This window comes from Amborella trichopoda, chromosome 2, assembly GCF_054954075.1.
Source record: "Amborella trichopoda isolate Santa Cruz 75 chromosome 2, AtrichopodaSantaCruz75HAP2 v2.0, whole genome shotgun sequence".
Lineage (NCBI taxonomy): Eukaryota > Viridiplantae > Streptophyta > Magnoliopsida > Amborellales > Amborellaceae > Amborella > Amborella trichopoda.
In genome coordinates this window covers 11,950,036-11,968,848 of record NC_142337.1, presented here as the reverse complement: position 1 = coordinate 11,968,848, position 18,813 = coordinate 11,950,036, and the positions used below count along the sequence as shown (strand labels likewise).

The 18,813-nt window shown below is 35.8% G+C and overlaps 1 protein-coding gene across 1 annotated transcript; it reads left to right on the top strand.

Moving 5' to 3' along the window:
• The first annotated feature begins 426 nt into the window (after window positions 1–426).
• Window positions 427–17,835, top strand: LOC18448018 (Transmembrane proteins 14C). Its single transcript, XM_011630149.3, has 3 exons — window positions 427–701; window positions 15,666–15,753; window positions 17,471–17,835. The coding sequence occupies exons 1-3, from the start codon at window positions 503–505 to the stop codon at window positions 17,541–17,543; spliced, it is 360 nt and encodes a 119-aa protein (XP_011628451.1). The 5' UTR covers window positions 427–502; the 3' UTR covers window positions 17,544–17,835.
• The last annotated feature ends 978 nt before the right edge of the window (window positions 17,836–18,813 follow it).

The window sequence follows — 18,813 nt, the reverse complement described above, 5'->3', positions numbered from 1 at the left end:
AAGGATTTAGATTCTTGAATAGTTTAATTTTTTTTTGTTATAAACTTAACATAGTAATAAAATAGTAGTATATTTTTAAAATTATAATATACGTTTTTTATATATAGAAAATAAGTGCTCTAATGTCTCTCTATCAGGTCGTGAAACTCAATTAGATTGACGAAACTAAGGATTTAGATTATTGAATAGTTCTAATTTTTATTATAAACTTGAACATAATAATAAAATAGTAGTATATTTTTCAAATTGTAATAGGACTTTTTAACATGTTGAAAATAAGTGGCTTAATTTTTTTATTATAAACTTGAACATAGTAAAAGAGGTTAAGAGAGAATTTTCATCTGCTTAAAAGTGAGAAAAATCAATTACAGGACATGGGTCCCATTGGCTGCTTCACAAAACCATCGAACTCAGATCCCACTCACTGATCGCATTCGACATTTCTAGAGAGAGAGAGCTTATTTCCAGAGAAACCCCATTCATTACTGGCAAGAGAGAGAGAATGCACGATTTTTGCTTCACCATCCCTTACGGGCTTGTACTTCTTACAGGAGGAGTCATTGGATATGCTAAGAAGGGAAGCCTTGTATCTTTAGCAGGAGGTCTTGGGTCTGGTCTTCTGTTGCTTCTCTGTGGTTTCATCAGCTTACAAGCTTTCCAAAAGCGCAGGAACTCTTACCTAGCTCTGATATTAGAGACAGGTAAACGATTCATTTCTCTCGTCCATTTGTTACCCATCTGTTAATTTTTCCTTATTCCGCCATTTTCCGTCCTGGAAATCATCTTTTTTGTGGAGAAACTCCAAGGTTTCAATGTTGGGTAGTGCTGATTCATGGCAATTCAAATTTTAATGGTGATGAGGCTTATGTTTAATGATGGTTTGGTTTCGATTGTTCTGTTTAAGCCTGAATTTTAAGATATTGGGTTGTTTTAAGTTGTGATGCTGTGAACTAAATGTGTTTGGGTTTAGGTTGACTTTATTTTGGTTTTCTGTATGAAGAAAATATAGATTTACGTGTTCAAAAGTTATTAAGAGAGATCAATCCTTGAGTTGGGTTTAGTGTCAAGAAATATGGTTTCAATAAGTTTTGTGATAGCCTTAAATTATATTTTCATCGATAGTTATAAATTTTAAAGCTTAAAAAATAGTTTACATCGAGCATATATATGAAAACTTGAAAATATTGAAAATTGACAGTCCAAAAATGCCTTACAAGATGCACTATTTCCAAAACTTGAAATCCATTTTTTTTCATTTCCATTCATCTTGATGTAGAGATGATCAATTTGATGATATTTGGGCGTCAAAACAACCTAGTCCAGTGAAAGTGAGCCTGGGCTCTATATAAACATGTCCCTATATATATATATATATATATATATAAATGGGATTGTATACCATGAGACCATTTACCTTGAGTACAGGGAGATACAATTACTTACAACCATTTGATGTCAAATCTGATAGCTTGGGTGTGTCACAAAGTTCGAGAATTTTTTTTTTGAACTCTGAGCTTAGTCAATAAAATAAATGCAGCCACCCAATTTCACATCCACTGGTCAAGATTAATTATGATCACTTTGTACCAAAGGTAAATGATCTCATTATATGCTTTCCCTATATATATATATATAAAAGATGGCAAACCGCAAACTTTACTCTTAAGTGTAAGGTTATAAATATACTGTCCATTTAGTTAGATCGTATAGATTTGACATGTCTTTTAGTATAGATTTGGCATGTCTTTTAAGACCAGTCACTTGTGGTACAAAAGAATCATAATCACTATTAGCCATTGCGTGTGAAATTCAACAGATCTAACTGTATAGCAACATTTGAGAAAGTTTCTCATGCCCAGCCACCCGATTCTACATTTAACGGACTATAACAATTGTGGCCTCCTTATATCAAAAGTAAATAGTCTCAATGTATGCATTTCTATATCAAAATTTGGAACATCTTTTTATTTTTTTGGGGTAAGTTGGCACATCTTTTGATATAGCACCTAATCTGCACCATCCATTTAAGATGGATGATGTAAATTCCTGCAACTTTAGTTAAGGTTGCCACCTTATTTGGACCAGGGGCTAATTTCATGAACTGTTGTATAGTAATATAATGAAAGAATCTTTAGAAACCATGCTACAACCATTTGTTTGACCATAATTTTTAAACATATATCATTTTTATTTTGATGAACAATCACAAAAAAATAAAATTTGAAAATACACTATAAAAAGTGTCTTTTTAACCCACTTAACATAGACTGTCCTTTTGGTGAGATGCTTAGATCTAGGCCTTCGAAGGAACCTTTTTCCCTTTTAAAATTTTGTAAATGGCTTTGTTATCATTAGATGGACTATGTTAGAAAAGGACAAATTGATTTTGAGTTCTTAAAGGCCCAGATCTTGAAATTTACCAAATGGAGCGTCTAGATTCATTCTTGGAGGTCGCTCATGTTGACCACATGTAAGATGCAAACTGAATTTTATTTTTTTGAAGTTGATTGTTGTGATGAAAATAGTGACTATGCAAAATTTGAAGTCATACAAATGCTACAAACATGATTTTCTAGAAGTGTGCTTTTATTATATTACAATGACACGAAATCATTCCCCATATATAAGGCACCCACCATAAATGATTGAGAGTAAGGTACACCTCCAAACCTTGTCGGAAGATGCAGTTTTGGTGTCGAAACTCCTATAAATGCCGAAAAATCTTTTTCCACTCCTCATTATCAAATTTAAAGCTAAAGAATGGTGTTGATCAAGCACATCTATAAACATTTGAAAATCATGAAAATGAACTGTCCAGATGATGTACTACAAGATGTACTATGTTTAATATTTGAAATCCTTTTTCTCCTCATGTACGTAATCTCGATGTCGAGATGATCAATCAAAGGGTTTTCTAGTATTGCAACAACCTTTTTAAATAGATTTTTCAGGTACGTCTCACTTTTGTAATATAAGGTTGATACCTTACATATATATATATATATATATAATTCATCCCGTCAGCCGGCTCGCATATGGCTATTGATACGCGGACGACATTGATTAAGGGAAGTTCATCCAACAGTTGGTGCGTGTTTTAAAAAGTTGCTTTTCCCCCCTCCAATACCTGACATGCCTACTCCGTGTACACATTAATTGCGTAAATGTCCTTACACTTCTCTTCGCTCTCTCTCTCTCCACCCTCTTTCCCTCTCTCTCTCTATAAACCCAACCCAAATGACCTATCACTCTCTCTTCGCACTCTCTCCCTCTCTCTCTTTTTCTCTTCTTGCCATCTCTCCCTCTCACTCTCTCTCTACCTCCCTCCCTCCCCCCCTGCCCACAAAAACTAGGGCGTCTCTCCCCCTCATCCGCCATCTCATCCCTCTCTCTCTCTCTCTCTCTCTCTCCCCCACCCTCTCTCGCCCTAGCTCCCTCCCTCCCTTCATTTTTGGGGATCTCAAGCCTTCTCCATTTTCAGGGCCAGGGCTTACACCAATAACACCTGGGGTGGGTTGTCAGGATTTGAATGTTTTGTTGAGGAGGAGGTGTGTGGATGAGAAGAAAGTTGTGGGAAAGGCTGCTTTGTTTCTTATTACAAAATCTACTACTCTACTTGGTAGGATACTAGATGAGGTCACTTTGGAAACCATAGGAGTTTCTTGCTTTGACCAACTTATTAGCATTAGAATGGCTGCTCTCTCTGCTCTATTAGAGGTAATTGACTTTTGTTCCTATATTCTTCTCTATATGTGTCCTTTCAATTTTTCACCTCATTATTTATGTGAACACCTTATTATTTCTATGAACATAGTGTTTGTGTTTTTGTTTGGTGTATAGAAAATCACCAAATTGATTGATAGTTACCAATTTGTCCCAATCAATACATTTTGTGTGACAATGGAGTTAATATTACGCAAGCATTCTATTGATAATGACATCTTTACTGCTCTTTTGATTGTGAGATTGTCCCATTCTTGACAAACTATTCAAGAGCTTCTTTAATGTATTTGCAAGCAGGTATAGAGCTATATGAAACAACATAATAAGAACTGTCCTTAAGACTAAGAATTGGATGGTTTACTTTAAAACCTCAACTCTCTAACTTGAGTTTCCAACCTAATGTTAACTTTTCCAAAGAAGTTTCTCATTAAGGAGTTTGGATGTCAATATCGTTGCGTTTCCTTGTCCACATTCTCATGAATACCACATTTCATGGAATTTGAATACCAATAAGCCTTGATGAATATTCTAGAGGAAGGTCTTCATAGCATTTTGTACAACTTCCATTGATTACAGTCACGATTTAGTTATTTTCTCAAATATGCATCTACTTTGTCTCTTTCTTGTATTGGATGTGTTATAATGCCATTGTTCTCTATCTTAGTAGCACGCTATAAGCCTTTTAAACTGAAAATATAGATTCTTTCTCGACAAACATGTCTTGGGCAATATGCTTGCTATTATTGTCAAGATTGTATACATGGTGGCTTTTGTAGTCTCAATGTCCATCTATTGCCCATCATTGATCTTGGTGACTCAACTCTATGATAGGTCTAACCCTATTTGGTCTTCATGAACCTGTGAAGTGCTTGGAGTCACAAGTTCATATAGATTGCGTTTTGTATAGGGTCATTAAAGTACCTGAGATGGACTTCACCATTTCAGGTAGCGTTTCATCTCCTACATTATCATATCATGATAACATGGGGGACACCATTGAGCCCATGGAGTAAGAAGCCTTGCTCGCACTCCTCCCTATGAAGTTCACAAGTACGTGAAATGGGGAACAATGTTCGTCGTCTAAGGGGTCATAAATAGAAGAACCCCTTATAGGAATGAAATTTGGTTCTGAAAGTGATGCATATGATTTTTACAAGTCTTATGCATTTGCGCATAAGTTTGGTGTCCGAAGGGGAACTGCTTACAATAACGATGATCAAAGAATAGATAGGGAGTTTAATTGCTCTAAGGAAGGGTTTTGTAGAGAGAGAGATGGGTTATGTACAAAGAAAGTCCCTCAAACAGGGTGCGGATATTTAGCTAGGCTAGGTATAAGCATAAATGCTAATAATGAGTGTGTTGTGACTAGGTTTGTAAGGGATCACAACCACAAGCTTGTCACTCCAAGGAAAGCTCGACTCATTTGCTCGCATCAAACATTATCATGTGCAACCAAGACGATGATAAACTCCATGAGCTCTACTGTGGTGATGGTGAGACATATTAATGATATTTTTATAGAGCAAGCTGGGGGGATTGATAATCTCCCATGCTCACAAAAAGACATCGAAAACCAAATAGAAAACACTAGAAGCAAATTCAGAGGAAAAGACAACAATCACGCTATGGAATGGCTTAATAAAATGATGAAATCAAACCCATCATTTTTCTATAAGTTGAAATTAGATGAAGAGGAGCACATTATTAGAATACTATGGGTAGGTGCCATGTCAAGGGTGTTGTACCATCACTTCTATGATGTGGTCATTTTTGATACCACATACAAAACGAACTCATTTGGCATGCCCTTTGCTCCTATCATTGTGGTGAATCACCACTTCATTACAACTTTTTTTTGGGTTTGCATATATATTCGATGAGAAGATAAAGTCCTTTATATGAGTTTTTGAAAGTGGCTAGAAGCAATGGGTGGAAGTCAACTTGGTGTAATTATCATTGATCAAGACCACACAATTACCACTGCAGTGAGATAAGTTCTAATAAAAGTAGTCATGAAAAAATATGCCATATCTTGCACACAGACATCTTACTTTTTCATAAATTTTCAAAAACTGTGTAATGAGTCAAACAGTTTAAGAGTTTGAGACAGGATGGAAATCCCTTGTTGAGAAATATGGCCTTCAATATAATGAATGACTTAGTAAAGTGTACGTTGTCGAATGCAATGGGTTGATGCGTATGTGGCTGATGCATTCATAGGCGTTATGTCATCGACTCAAAGAAGCGAATGAATGAATATGCACATTAAGATGTACTTTGACTTCCTTGACAACCTTACATTCGTTATTGGAAACTACTCTGAAAGTGCATGCAAAGAAGTTTTATAAAATGAGATTAAAGAATTACTCAACTACTCCTATTCTAATGACCACTTTCTTCATTGAGGCATACGTTTTAAAGATCTATACAACAAAAATTCTGAAGTTCTTTGGGGAAAAAGTTGCAAAGTGCATCAATTACATGAGTGAATCTATTTAAGACAATGACATAGTTGCCACCTTGAAGGTGTCAAAACCTGGTAGTGGGGCGAGGGTCTACAATGTGGAGTTTAATGGTCATGATTTGGTTTTTTCTTGCACTTGCCACTTATATGAGAGGCTAGGCATTATTTGTAAGCATGTACTTAAGATCTTTATAGTGAAAAATATTTTGAAGTCCCATTGCATTACATAGTGAAACGATGGACAAAGGAAGTGATGAAAAGGGTTGTAGTTGATGAAAGCGGGAAGAAAATTCAACTTAGTTCTGACTTTGCCTGCTCCATTCGTTATATTGAGGGTTGTCAAGTAAGTCGTAAACTTGCAGAGCATGCCTCAGAAAGTCTGGAACTCCATAAATTTATAATGTCTGATCTACATGTGCTAAGATTGATGCCAAGATTGCAAATGGGGTAGATTCACATGATGCAACCAAGACCCCTAAATTGTTAAATAACTCATCTCTTACAAATATTTAATAAATTTCCCTAAATGTCTACACATAAAACTCCTTATATTTAATTCTTTATTATAAAATAATTTTCTAATTTTCTACTTACTTGACAAACCCCATTATAGCAGATGGAGCGGGTAAAACAAACCCCATTATAGCAGATGGAGCGGGTAAAACAAACCCCATTATAACAGATGGAGCGGGTAAGGTCAGAACTAACTTGAATTTTTTTCCCGCTTTCATCAACTGCAATTGCTTTCATCACATCCTTTGTCCATCGTTTCATTATGCAATGCGATGGGATTTAAAAAATATCATTTACCATAAAGATCTTAAGCACATGCCTACGAATAATGCTAGCCTCTCATACAAGTGGCAAGTATAAGAAAAAACCTGATCACGACGATTAAACTCCACATTGCACCCCCTCAACCCCCTTCCAGGTTTTGATACCTTAAAGGTGGCAACTTTGCCATTGTCTTCATGTAATTGATGCATTCTGCAACTTCTTCCCCAAAGAACTTCAGAATTTTTGTTGTATAGATCTTTAAAGAGTAGTCGTGGTATTCTTTAACTTTCATTTTACGAAGCTCCTTCTCATGCACTTTCAGAGCAGTTTCCATTAACAAATGTAAGCTTGTTGAGGAAGTCAAGTACATCTTAAAGTGCTATTTGTTCCTTCGCTTCTTTGAGTTGATGATATAGCGGCTATAAATGCATCAGCTAAATATGCATTAACCCATTGTATTCGACAATGTACAATCTGCTAAGCCATTCATTATGTTGAAGCTCATATTTCTCAATAGAGATTTCCATCCGGTCTCAAACTCTTTCACCATTTGGCTCTTTACACAGCTCTTGAAAATTTATGGGAAAGTAGGATGCTTGTGTAAGATATGACACATTTTTTCTTTGACCTTTGCAAGTATGTGTCATGTACAGTAATGATGCCTACTTTTATTTAGAACTTGTCTCACTGCAGTGGTAATTGCGTGATCTTGATCAATGATAATTACACTGGGTGACGTCCACCCATTGCTTCTAGCCACTTTTAAAAAACCCATACAAAGAACTCTATCTTCTTGTCGAATATAAGTGCAAACCTAAAAAAAGTTGTATTAAAGTGGTGATTCACCTAAGGATGGGAGCAAAGGCATGCCAAACGAGTTCATGTTGTAAGTGGTATCACAAGTTACTACATCTTGATATGGCATCTATCCTCAGTATGTTGATAATGTGATCCTCTTCATCAAATTTCAACCTATAGAAAAAGGATGGGTTTGATTCCGTCATTTTATTAATCCATTCCATGGTGCAAGTGCTGTCTTCTCCTCTCAATTGTCTTCTGGTATTTGCTATTCGTTTTTTGATGTCTTTTTGTGAGTATGGGAGATTATTAATTCCCCCAGCTTGCTCTATAAAAATATTATGAATATGTCTCGCCTTCACCATAACATACCTTATGGAGTTTATCATCGTCTTGGTTGCATCTGATAAGTTCAGTGCGAGCGAATGAGTCGAGCTTTCCTCAGAGTGATAAGCTCGTGGTTGTGATCCCTTACAAACTTAGTCACAACATACTTATTATTAACATTTATGCTAATGCCTAGCCTAGCTAGACATCTGCACCTTGTTTGAGGGACTTTCTTTTTACAAAACCCATCTCTCTCTACGAAATCCTTCCCTAGAGCAATTAAAGTCCCTATCTATTCTTTGCCCATCCTTATTGTGAGTAGTTCTCCTTTGAACACCAAACCCATGCACTAATGCAAGACTTGTAATAGTCATATACATCATCTTCAAAACCAAATTTCATTCCTATGAGGGGTTCTTTTATTTTTTACCCCTTAGACGATGAACATTATTCCCCATTTTCCATATTTGTGAACTTCATTGGGGGGGGGGGGGGGGGGGGGTTGTTGCGAGTAAGGGTTCTTGCTACATGGTCTTAATAGTGTATCTCATGTTGTCATGATCTGATAATGTGGGAGATGACACGCTGCTTGAAATGGTGAGGTCCATATCAGGTACTTCAATGACTCTATACAAAACACAATCTATACCAATCTATGACTTCAAGCGCTTCACATGCTCATGAAGACCAAATAAGGTTAGACCTATAATAGAGGAGTCGCTGAGTTCGATGATGGGCAATTGATGAGACATTGAGACTACTAAAGCACTATGTATATGATCTTGACAATAATACCACGCATATTGCCCAAGACATCTTTGTTGAGAAACAATTTATATTTTCAGTTTAAAAGGCTTAGAGTGTGCTTTTAAGACTGGGAACAATGTCATCATTACACATCCAATGCAAGAAAGAGACAAAGTAGGTGCATATTTGAGAAAATAACTAAATTGTGATTGTAATCAATGGAAGATGTACAAAATGCTATGAAGACCTTCCTCTAGAATATTCATCAAGGCTAATTGGTATTCAAATTCTATGAATTGTGGCATTCATGAGAATGTGGACAAGCAAAACTCAACGATATTGACATCCAAATTCCTTAATGAGGAAACTTCTTTGGAAAAGTTAGCATTAGGTTGGAAACTCAAGTTAGAGAGGTGAGGTTTTAAAGTAAACCATCCAATCCTTAGTCTTCTATACACCAAGCCAACTTTCATTGTCAACAGAAAGATATATTAACTTACAAATCTCAAGTAAATCTCATCTTGCCATAAGAAAAACAAATAGATCTCACTTTGAGAAATTTATTTGGAGTCCAAAATGAGGAAGCTAACATTTTAAGGATAGTTGTTGTTATGTTGTTTCATACAGCTCTATTCCTGCATGCAAACATTAAAGAGGCTCTTGAATAGTTTGCAAGAATGGGACATGGTACCTAGTCTCACTATCAAAAGAGCAGTAAAGATTTCATTATAAGTAGAACACTCGTGTAATCCTCTGTCACGCAAAATGTATTGATTGGGACAAATTGGTAACTACCAATCAATTTGGTGATTTTCTATACACCAAGCAAAAACACAAATGCTATGTTCATGGAAATAATAAGGTGTTCACAAAAATAATGAGTTGAAAAATTGAAAGAACACATAAAGAATAATATAAGAACAAAAGCCGATTACCATTGATAGAGCAGAGAGAGCGGCCTTTCTGATGCTAACTAGGGGTTCTGAGCAAGCAACTCCCATAGTTTTCAAAGTGACCTCATTTGGTACCCTACCAAGTAGAGTAGTAGACTTTCTAATAAGAAACAAAGCAGCCTTTTTCACAACTGTCTTTTCATCCACACACCTACTCCTCAACAAAACATTCAATTCCTGACAACCCACCCCAGGTGGAGAGAGAGAGAGAGAGAGAGAGAGAGAGAGAGAGAGAGAGAGAGATGGCGGATGAGGGGGTGAGACCTGTTGGTTTTGCATGTGGGGGGAGGGAGGGAGGGAGGTAGAGAGAAAGAGTGAGAGGGAGAGATGGCGGAGAAAGAGAGGGAGAGAGTGCAGGACTGCAAGGAGAGAGAGATAGGTGGTTTGGGTTGGGTTGATCGAGAGAGAGAGAGAGAGAGAGAGGGAGAGAGAGAGAAAGAGGGCAGGCAAAGAGATGAGAGGGGTAAAGCCCTGTATGCAATTAATGCCTATGGGGAACATGCTTGTCAGGCATTGAAGGGGGAAAAAACAAAATTTTAAAACGCGTCGCCACCAATCGTTGGATGAACTTCCTTTAATCCATGCCGTCGGGCATATCATAGCCATATGCTAACTGGCTGATGTGATGAATTCTCATATATATATATATATATATCAAAGCATTCTTTCTTATTTTCATATAATCATATGTGGATTTTGGAAGAAAAATCACCAATAAAATGCGTAAAATTCTAGTTGTAGAGGGATAGTGACAGTTGCAAAACGTGTAATAATAAGGATGCTGCGCAAAATGTCTATTAGGCTCATTTGGTATACTTGAGTGGCCTTTCTTGTTGTTCAGTGCAAATAACTTAGATCCAATCTAGGTGTGGTGACTTAAAGAAATGCAGGAGTACCTACCATGCTCGTCTGGTTTCCAATTCCATTTTGGCTTTCACAGTTCATGGTTTGTAGGGTGCCTAGTGCTTGAATTTGAGTTTTAGTTGATAAGGTGTGGTGAAATTTATGTCCTACATTCAGGAGAAAAAGTGGAAAGGAAAAAATTCTGCATTTCTTGTAGAGATTAGAAGAATTATGAAATAATCTTACTGAAAATATATGAAAAATCAATAGAAAAAGATACCTTTTAATCATTAAATGGATCTTCATGGAAATATCAGAATTGGAGTTTTTGAGAGGTTTGGAGTTTATTGTCTCAAATCCGCATGGGGCATTTGTAAGAAGGAAAACCTTGGATGGAGGTCTGGTAATGAAATGTTTACATCAGTATGAAGGAAAATGAAATGACTTGCATATAAAAGAGGATAATGGGAACATATCACTGTAATTCAAACTAGATATGGAAACCGTACGTGCAGTATGATGTCATAGAGGAATTTCGTGAGAGGTGAAGGGGGCGGAAGGTTTCTTGTGCCTTATCTACTTCCTCATCATGGTAATAGCTTGCAGTGGTTATGGAATTCAAGGTGCAAGCTTTGCCTAAAAATTACCTTAGTTTATCCTGTGTTTTTAAACAAAGAGATTATGTTCCACTGTTATCAGGATATTTAAGAGGTGGCTGGTCCCATGGAACATGTTCTTGTTCTTTTCGGGTGGGATGACACTTTTAAAGGCCATTCCAACCATGGAGGTTAAATTTTTCGTTGCTTATGGAGATCCTAATGACATTTGTACAGAACATTGAGTGAATTCAATGTTAGTTTCTTTGGCATGTGAATATTGGATCTTTGACAAGTATCATTTGATCAGGCGTGTTGAAGTTTGTGAGCCTAAAAGGTATACTAATTTTTAGACCTATATGAACCAAAATGAATGCTGACCTCTTGGCAAATGGCATCAGATGTTTGCATTGATAAAGAGTGTCTTTGTAGGGATATATTCTTGCATTAGGTTTGGTAGGGTTATATTAGCCAGGTGAAATTAGATCTGTTAGATACTTTGGTTTTTATAGTGGCATTTATGCATTATGTCCAACTATAAGGTTAGTAATTTTGGGAGTCGTGTACTTGGATTTTTAGAATGATACATGAAGTGAAATACGACTCGTATGACATCCATGACTGTGGAGATTACCTGGTTGACATTCCTTTTATAGAAACTTGGTTTTAGTTTGTCCCAGACAGTGGCATTGTGACGTGAGAAACTTAGTGCTGCATATATTGCTACTTATGCCCTATCAGGTGCTTGAGATAGAAAATCAGTCCATCCAGGGGAAGTCACTGCAGGTGCTGCACATCACTGTTCATGTTAATTGTCTGGATTAACCTGCTGATTATTTCATCTGAGCTCCTTTTTTTTTTTTTTTTTTTTCTAATTTTTAATTTATTTGTTTTTAGTCATCTCACCAAGGCACTGAAGTACTTTTATACATCATTTTTAGTGGCTTGACACTTTGCTATTCATCATGCTTTATTACCTGTCGTGAGAGAGTTGTTAAGAGACAAGCCACATTATTTTTATTGACTAGAGGTATACTTTATTATAGTGATGGTGAGTACACTGATGATGCATTTATTCTTTATGCTGATGGTTATTTTGATTCGTGTCTGTGTAAGTGAGCGAGCGTGTGTGCGTGTGAGCTTGCATGCACACACCCCATATATGGAGGCATCAAAACACACACACACACACACATACACGTGTGTTTCCTGGCAACCTGGGTTCTGCCTTGTTGGACCCACAGTGTTGAAGGGGACCCAAGCAGGACATCAGCACACTTCCTCTTGAAGTTTAATGTACCCATCCCTCAAACTCCCATTGAAGTTTAATGTACCCATCCCTTAGGTGGCAAGTTCACCATTTTAGATATGCCATATTTGTTGGAGGCGGGAGGGGGAACCAAGGATTGTTGCTTGCTAGGAGTTCTGTAGGTTGGCAGTTACCACACAATTAATACAAAAAACGGAAAAATTTACAAAGTCAAATATTAATCAAATAATATTTAGATGCAAAAGTAATATATTAAGTATATATTTGTTAACGGTGTGGTTTCTATAAGGTTGCAAACTTAAACAATCCAATTAAGGCGCAACTCCAAATTTTATCATAACATGTAATTTTGGTGTAAAAAATTCTTAAGATTATCTTAAAATATATTTTCATATCTAATTATTTTAAAATTTTAAACTCCAAAAATAATTAAAATCAAGTAGATCTATAAACATATGAAAATCTTGAAAATGGATGCTCTAGATAGTGTTGCAAGATGCACTATTTTTGCGACTCAAAATCTTTTTTTTATTTTTTTTCATATTCATATATCTCATTGTTGGGATGATCAATTAGATGGTGTTTCAACATTAATTTAAAACAACCTTTTCTTATGGATTTTTGAGGTGCATCTTTAATTTTAGGAAATTATCTCTAATATACCTTTATATTAGTAAAATTAGAAAAAAACCCCTAACTTTTCAAAATCTTGCCTACATATTTCGGCTTTTTTTGGACCAAAATAACCTTCACGGTAGTCTTTTTACCGTAATACATTTTAAGCTTTATGGTAATTAAAACACCGTAAAAAATTCAAAGAGTATTACGGTAATAGTTTGAATTATTATTACGGTAATTTAATTACCGTAATGTGTGGGGAAGTCTTTACGGTATTCTTATTACAGTAATACTGTCCCAGTCAATTCCAAACGCCTATTGGTTGAAAAGCTTCAAACCGAAGCTAACATCAGGGCTACCCCTCTCCTCCTGCGCTTTGTGAAGCAGATGAAAAGCTTATTAGGGCTACCCCTCCCCTCCCGCGCTCTGTGAACCAGAGGAAAAGCTGAGATCAAGAGAGAACTCGATCAAAGGGATTGGTAAGGTTGGGAACTTCGAGTAGATGTCTTCAGTTGTGGCTATTGAATTGGGTTTTTTTTTCTCGCTTTTCATGATTTATACAAGTTTTTAACGCATTTATTTTCTATAATAAAAGTGGGGTTTTTTTCTTTTTTTTCTCGGTTCATTGTTTTTTATAAAAGAGTTGTGCATGCATGCAAATTTCCATGAAAACTTACCAAATTTCGTCGAAAAAAAGGAGGAAAGGTTTTTCATGTTCAGTCAATTGGGTGGTCGGAAAAAGTTGCAGATCTTGCCGTGAACTAGGGTTTGTTAATGTTGATCAGGCACCAAGAATTGAGATTTTTGATGAAGGGTTAGAGACTGAGAGAATTGGGTTTCAGAGCGTTAATGGATTCCTTTACAAAGGAGAGAAAGGCAACAAAAAGTGTGGAAAGAGGAAGGAAAGATGTGGGTTTTTACAAAGAAGTGTGGAAAACGCATGGGGAAGGGAGAAGGGGTTGGAGGTTTGATTATGGTAGTCTAGAGAGAGAAAATATTCAAAGGAAAGAGGCTCGGGAGAAGTGGGTTTTTTTTATCTCTGAGAGAGAGAGAGAGAGAGAGAGAGAGAGAGAGAGAGTACAGTAATATGTGGAAGACATTACGGTACTTCCAGTATTGTAATTTTATGTTAATTCATTACGGTAATTAAATTACCGTATAAAATGCCTAATAATTACGATATATAAATTACCGTATGGACCTTTCTATAAATTACGGTATTTAAATTACCGTAATGCTCTTTACAGTAAAAAAACTACCGTGAAGGTCATTTTGGTCCAAAAAAAGCCGAAAATAGTGAAAAAGGGTGTAGGCGAGGTTTTGAAAATTTGGGGTTTTCTTTTCCCATTTTACTAAAATATTGGTATATTTTTGATAATTTCCCTTAAATCTACATTTTAAGGTTTCAACCTTATATAAACGTTTTCTATTTATTAAATTTACAAAACAAAGTTACTCAAATAAAGTTTGAGAGCAAATTAGTAATAACTCATATAATTCAGTCTTCTCGTAAACTATAATATATTAAAGATATTTATTTAATTTTACATGTAAATGGTAATAAAAGATCACATGTCAGTCAAGTCTTATACAAGTCCTGCCCGGGCAAACCATTCCATTGAAAAGAGAAAAAATGCTAAAGTATGAAGGAAGGGAGAGCATGTACTGAAATAAATATAGAGATATACAGAGAACGAGAAATAAAGACTAGAGAGAGCCAAGATAGAGATCATTCTATCTCTTGTACACATTTTTTTAACAAGATGAGGGCTTATAACAATTTATGACAAAAAGTCAGACCTACCATTCCCTACATCATAGTGACTTTGGGAGCATTGAATTTAAAAACTCTCTTTTTCCACACAAATTTGGAAAATGGGACTATTACAATTTCTTGAAAAGAAGTTACGCTAGTTCTTAAGACATGTTACCCAGGATACGATTTTTTTTCGATAACTATGTTACCCACGATACTATTTCACACCTAGATTCAAATTTTATTGGAACTATGTTTTAGAATAATAAGAACATTCTTTGGTGTACCAAAACTACTTTTTTTATTTTTTTTATGGCACAAATACTTGGATCATACTATTCTCCAAAGCACGTTTCTTACAAAATGACTGTTCATCCTGAATTCATGTTCTCTGGCATTTCCATGCGAGAACATTCTTGACTATACCCTTAGTTGTTGTGGTTTGCTTTTCCTTCCCCTCTTGTCATCATTTATATATTTCATTCATTTTTGAAGTGGAGAATGGATGGCAGTGTAGTGATTTCAAACTTCTAATATATATATATATATATATATATATATATATATATATATATATATATATACACACACATTATACTATTATACAACCGTTGCATGAAATCACTCCCCATATATATATGTGAACAGCTACGTGTTTGTTGTTACTGAGACTTCTGATTTTACTTTGGACTCTGGAATTGCCATTTCTTTATGTAGTTGGAGACCAACTTCCTTTCTGCAAATGGTCTTCCATTATTTTTTTTCACTTGACTAATATTTTGGTTATGGGCAGTGTGCTCACTTTTATTAACTTGGGTTATGGGACAACGATTTGTCGAAACTTCAAAGATAATGCCAGCTGGAATAGTTGCTATACTCAGGTATTTGCACAAATCTGTGGTTTGTTTAGATTCTCGTGAATTCCAAGTTATGTTGCAGCTTTTATGATTTCCTCTTTTATGCTTCTTATGTATCTGGAGAAACAGAAATTGTTTTGTTAGGCTGGTATTTGTCGTACATACCATATACAAGTTCAAATGTTTTGTAATGACTAAAGTGTTCTAGTTCATCCAAGTAATTCAGATAGGAGCACGGCCATTGATGGATCTCTTTTATTCGGTCAAACTGATTAGCAGTTATCAACTGTATTCTTCTCTCTAACCTCTTAAATGACAAACAATGATTGAATTTTGTCAATCCTCAATTACATAAGTGTATCAATTATATTAGAAACATGTTTTTTTGGGGACAAGAAGCCCAAAACCCATTTTGAACTTATTTAGACTCTCCTTTCATCTATTGGACATTAAGTAGGGGGTGTGTTTAACAACTGGAAACTAGAACACTAGGAAGTTATGGGGTTTGGAAGCAGGAAGTTATATCTGTAGAATAGTGTTTCATAACATGATTGGAATTCTAAGGGACTATGGAAACCTGCTTTATATCAAACATGGAAGTTTCCAAACTTAAAAGAGTATTTCAGTTTTGAGAGCATGTTCTGGTTTTTCAATTTTACTTTTTTATATGTATACATCAGATTTGAACCAAATTATCAATATTGCTGATACACTTGCAGCGGTAAAAAGTATATAAAAATAAATAAAAATAATATGATCAAAATACCCCTGAAACGTTAGGGGCATTTGTGTTATTGTAACTTTTTGTGAATTATTTTTTCATATTTTTAGTAGATGCCCCCCAATGAGGCTTACTCACCCTCAAATTTTCATTTCGATTTGAATTTTTTTTTAAAATAGAAATAAAATATGAATATGGGCGAGATTCCCATGAGAAGTGCACTCTTCTCATTCAATGAGCAGCTCGCTCTTCCGTGGGTGATGCCTACTTCTCATATTTGAGAAGTGCACACCTCCAGTGTTTTGCAGTTCCTAGTTATCAAACTAGGAACTACTACTGCACTCTGGAAGTTTCACCTTCTGGAGCTGAAGCTTCCATTTGCCAGACACCTTGAGAATTCTTACGTGTGCAACTTCACTAAAAGATGTTCCTATTAACTCAATTGTTCGAACTTGAAACATTCTCATATAATGATCTAAATTTACTCAGAAAAATGAAAATGGATTCCTTTGCAGTAAAACTTATTGCATCATATTAAACCGTATTTGTGGTACTGACACTTGAGATTCTCAATGGAAATCACTTTGATTTCATTTTTGATTGTTTCTCATGCGAGCTTGGAATCTCTCAAATTAACAAGTATCAAGTTCCCAACTGCTGATCCTTGTAATCTCCAACATGTCTGAGGATCGAGTTGCTAGAAAAAAGTAAATATACACGCTTAGCAAAAAAGAAAAAAGCATTGAGTTCCAATCTCAGTGTAAAACACACACACACACACACACACACTCATACTCACTCCCAAAGATGCAGTCACCAATCTTGTCAAATAGTTTTATGTGGTCACCAATCTGGTTGAATGGTTCCTTAAATGTCTGTTTTTGAAATGAACAAATGATAGCAAGGAAACTTTCTCAAACAGTCTTCATAAATAAGTACTTTTTGAATTAGTTTTTTCTTCAGGTGGTTAGAAGGATTTCTTTTTGAAAATTAAATGCTGACTCAAAAATCCTCATGCAGTGCTTTGATGACGGGATTTTATCTTTACAAGATTGTGGTGGGAGGTAACCACATCCCACCAAAGGCTGAATAGTTTCCAGATTCAGAGCTCCCTGTACTTAATGATTCATGGGACAGCTGTATGCTTGTTTCTACTCTTTCTTGTCCTCCTCAACAGAACTGTAGGTTTCTATGTATCTGATATATGATCAGTATGCTTATGTTGTACTGGGTTGTTTCTACTCTTTCTTGTCCGCCTCTTAACAGAATTGTAGGTTTTTATGTATCTGATATATGATCTTACAAGAATCAATGGATATTGAATGACAAATTAGCAGCGAACAGAAAGGGTGCAGAACTATAAAAGGTACGGAAGGTTTAGTCTACATTGCCATCATGGTGGGCGATTGCTTGTTGTGAGGATGCTTTTCCTTTACACAAGAAAATGTGTGTGCGCGTGTGCATGTGTGTGCAAGAGAGAGAGAGATCACTGGATATTGAGTCAGTTCAAATTGTAAGATGGTTAAAAAGGATGCTAAATAACTGGGACAAGTAAAGCACGATGCTCTGTATGGCCATGATCACAATGTGGTATTTAGGGTTATCATTGTCTAACCATAGATGGTATGGTTATAGGGGGGAGTGATGACTCGTACTTGTACTTATGCTTGATGTCACCCATTCTCCCTTTGCGACTCTGCAACTCATTGATTAGATGGTGATAACCCTTATGACCATGCTTTGTGCTGACCATATAGATAGCACTAATAGTTCCCCAAGACTTACCCGAGGACTATGATGACAATTCATGTTTTGGCCATGAACTACCTATTTAGAAAAGACCAAGGTTTAAAAAAAAGGTAGGTGATCCTGATCAGCCCACCGTCCTCCAAAAATTACATTGGATTGGTGGATTGGTGATCCGGATCAGAAAATCAGTTGGACCTGGCCTTACGAAATATCAGAAGATCATTTAAGTTTATTAGAAATCTTGCTTTTTATATTTCCAAAAAAAAAAAATGTATTGCATTATGATTTTTTATTATTTTAAAAAATATATGTAAATACCGTGGAGAGAGAGAGAGGGGGAGAGAGATTTAAAGATCACTTCAATTTTCATTTTTTTTTGAAGGATGGAAAGTATGCATGTTAATTTTAAAAGAGAACATTACATTATATGGAATATTTTGGAGATGAAAACCAACCAACCAACAGTCAAAAAGTTGGATTTGTAGTTACCACATAATAGAGAGAGAGAGAGAGAGAGAGAGAGAGAGAGAGAGAGTGTTGTTCGCAAGGATATTTAAAGAGATGTGCAACTAGCAACCTTGAAATTTTAGCATAACATGAGAGGGACCTGAAAA

What these genes read in the sequence shown, in the direction of transcription:
- LOC18448018 (XM_011630149.3), top strand. Translation starts at nt 503, where the DNA reads ATGCACGATTTTTGCTTCACCATCCCTTACGGGCTTGTACTTCTTACA. An exon ending in AGCTCTGATATTAGAGACAG is followed by an intron (nt 702 to 15,665) that starts GTAAACGATTCA and finishes GGTTATGGGCAG; the next exon opens with TGTGCTCACTTTTATTAACT. An exon ending in GGAATAGTTGCTATACTCAG is followed by an intron (nt 15,754 to 17,470) that starts GTATTTGCACAA and finishes ATCCTCATGCAG; the next exon opens with TGCTTTGATGACGGGATTTT.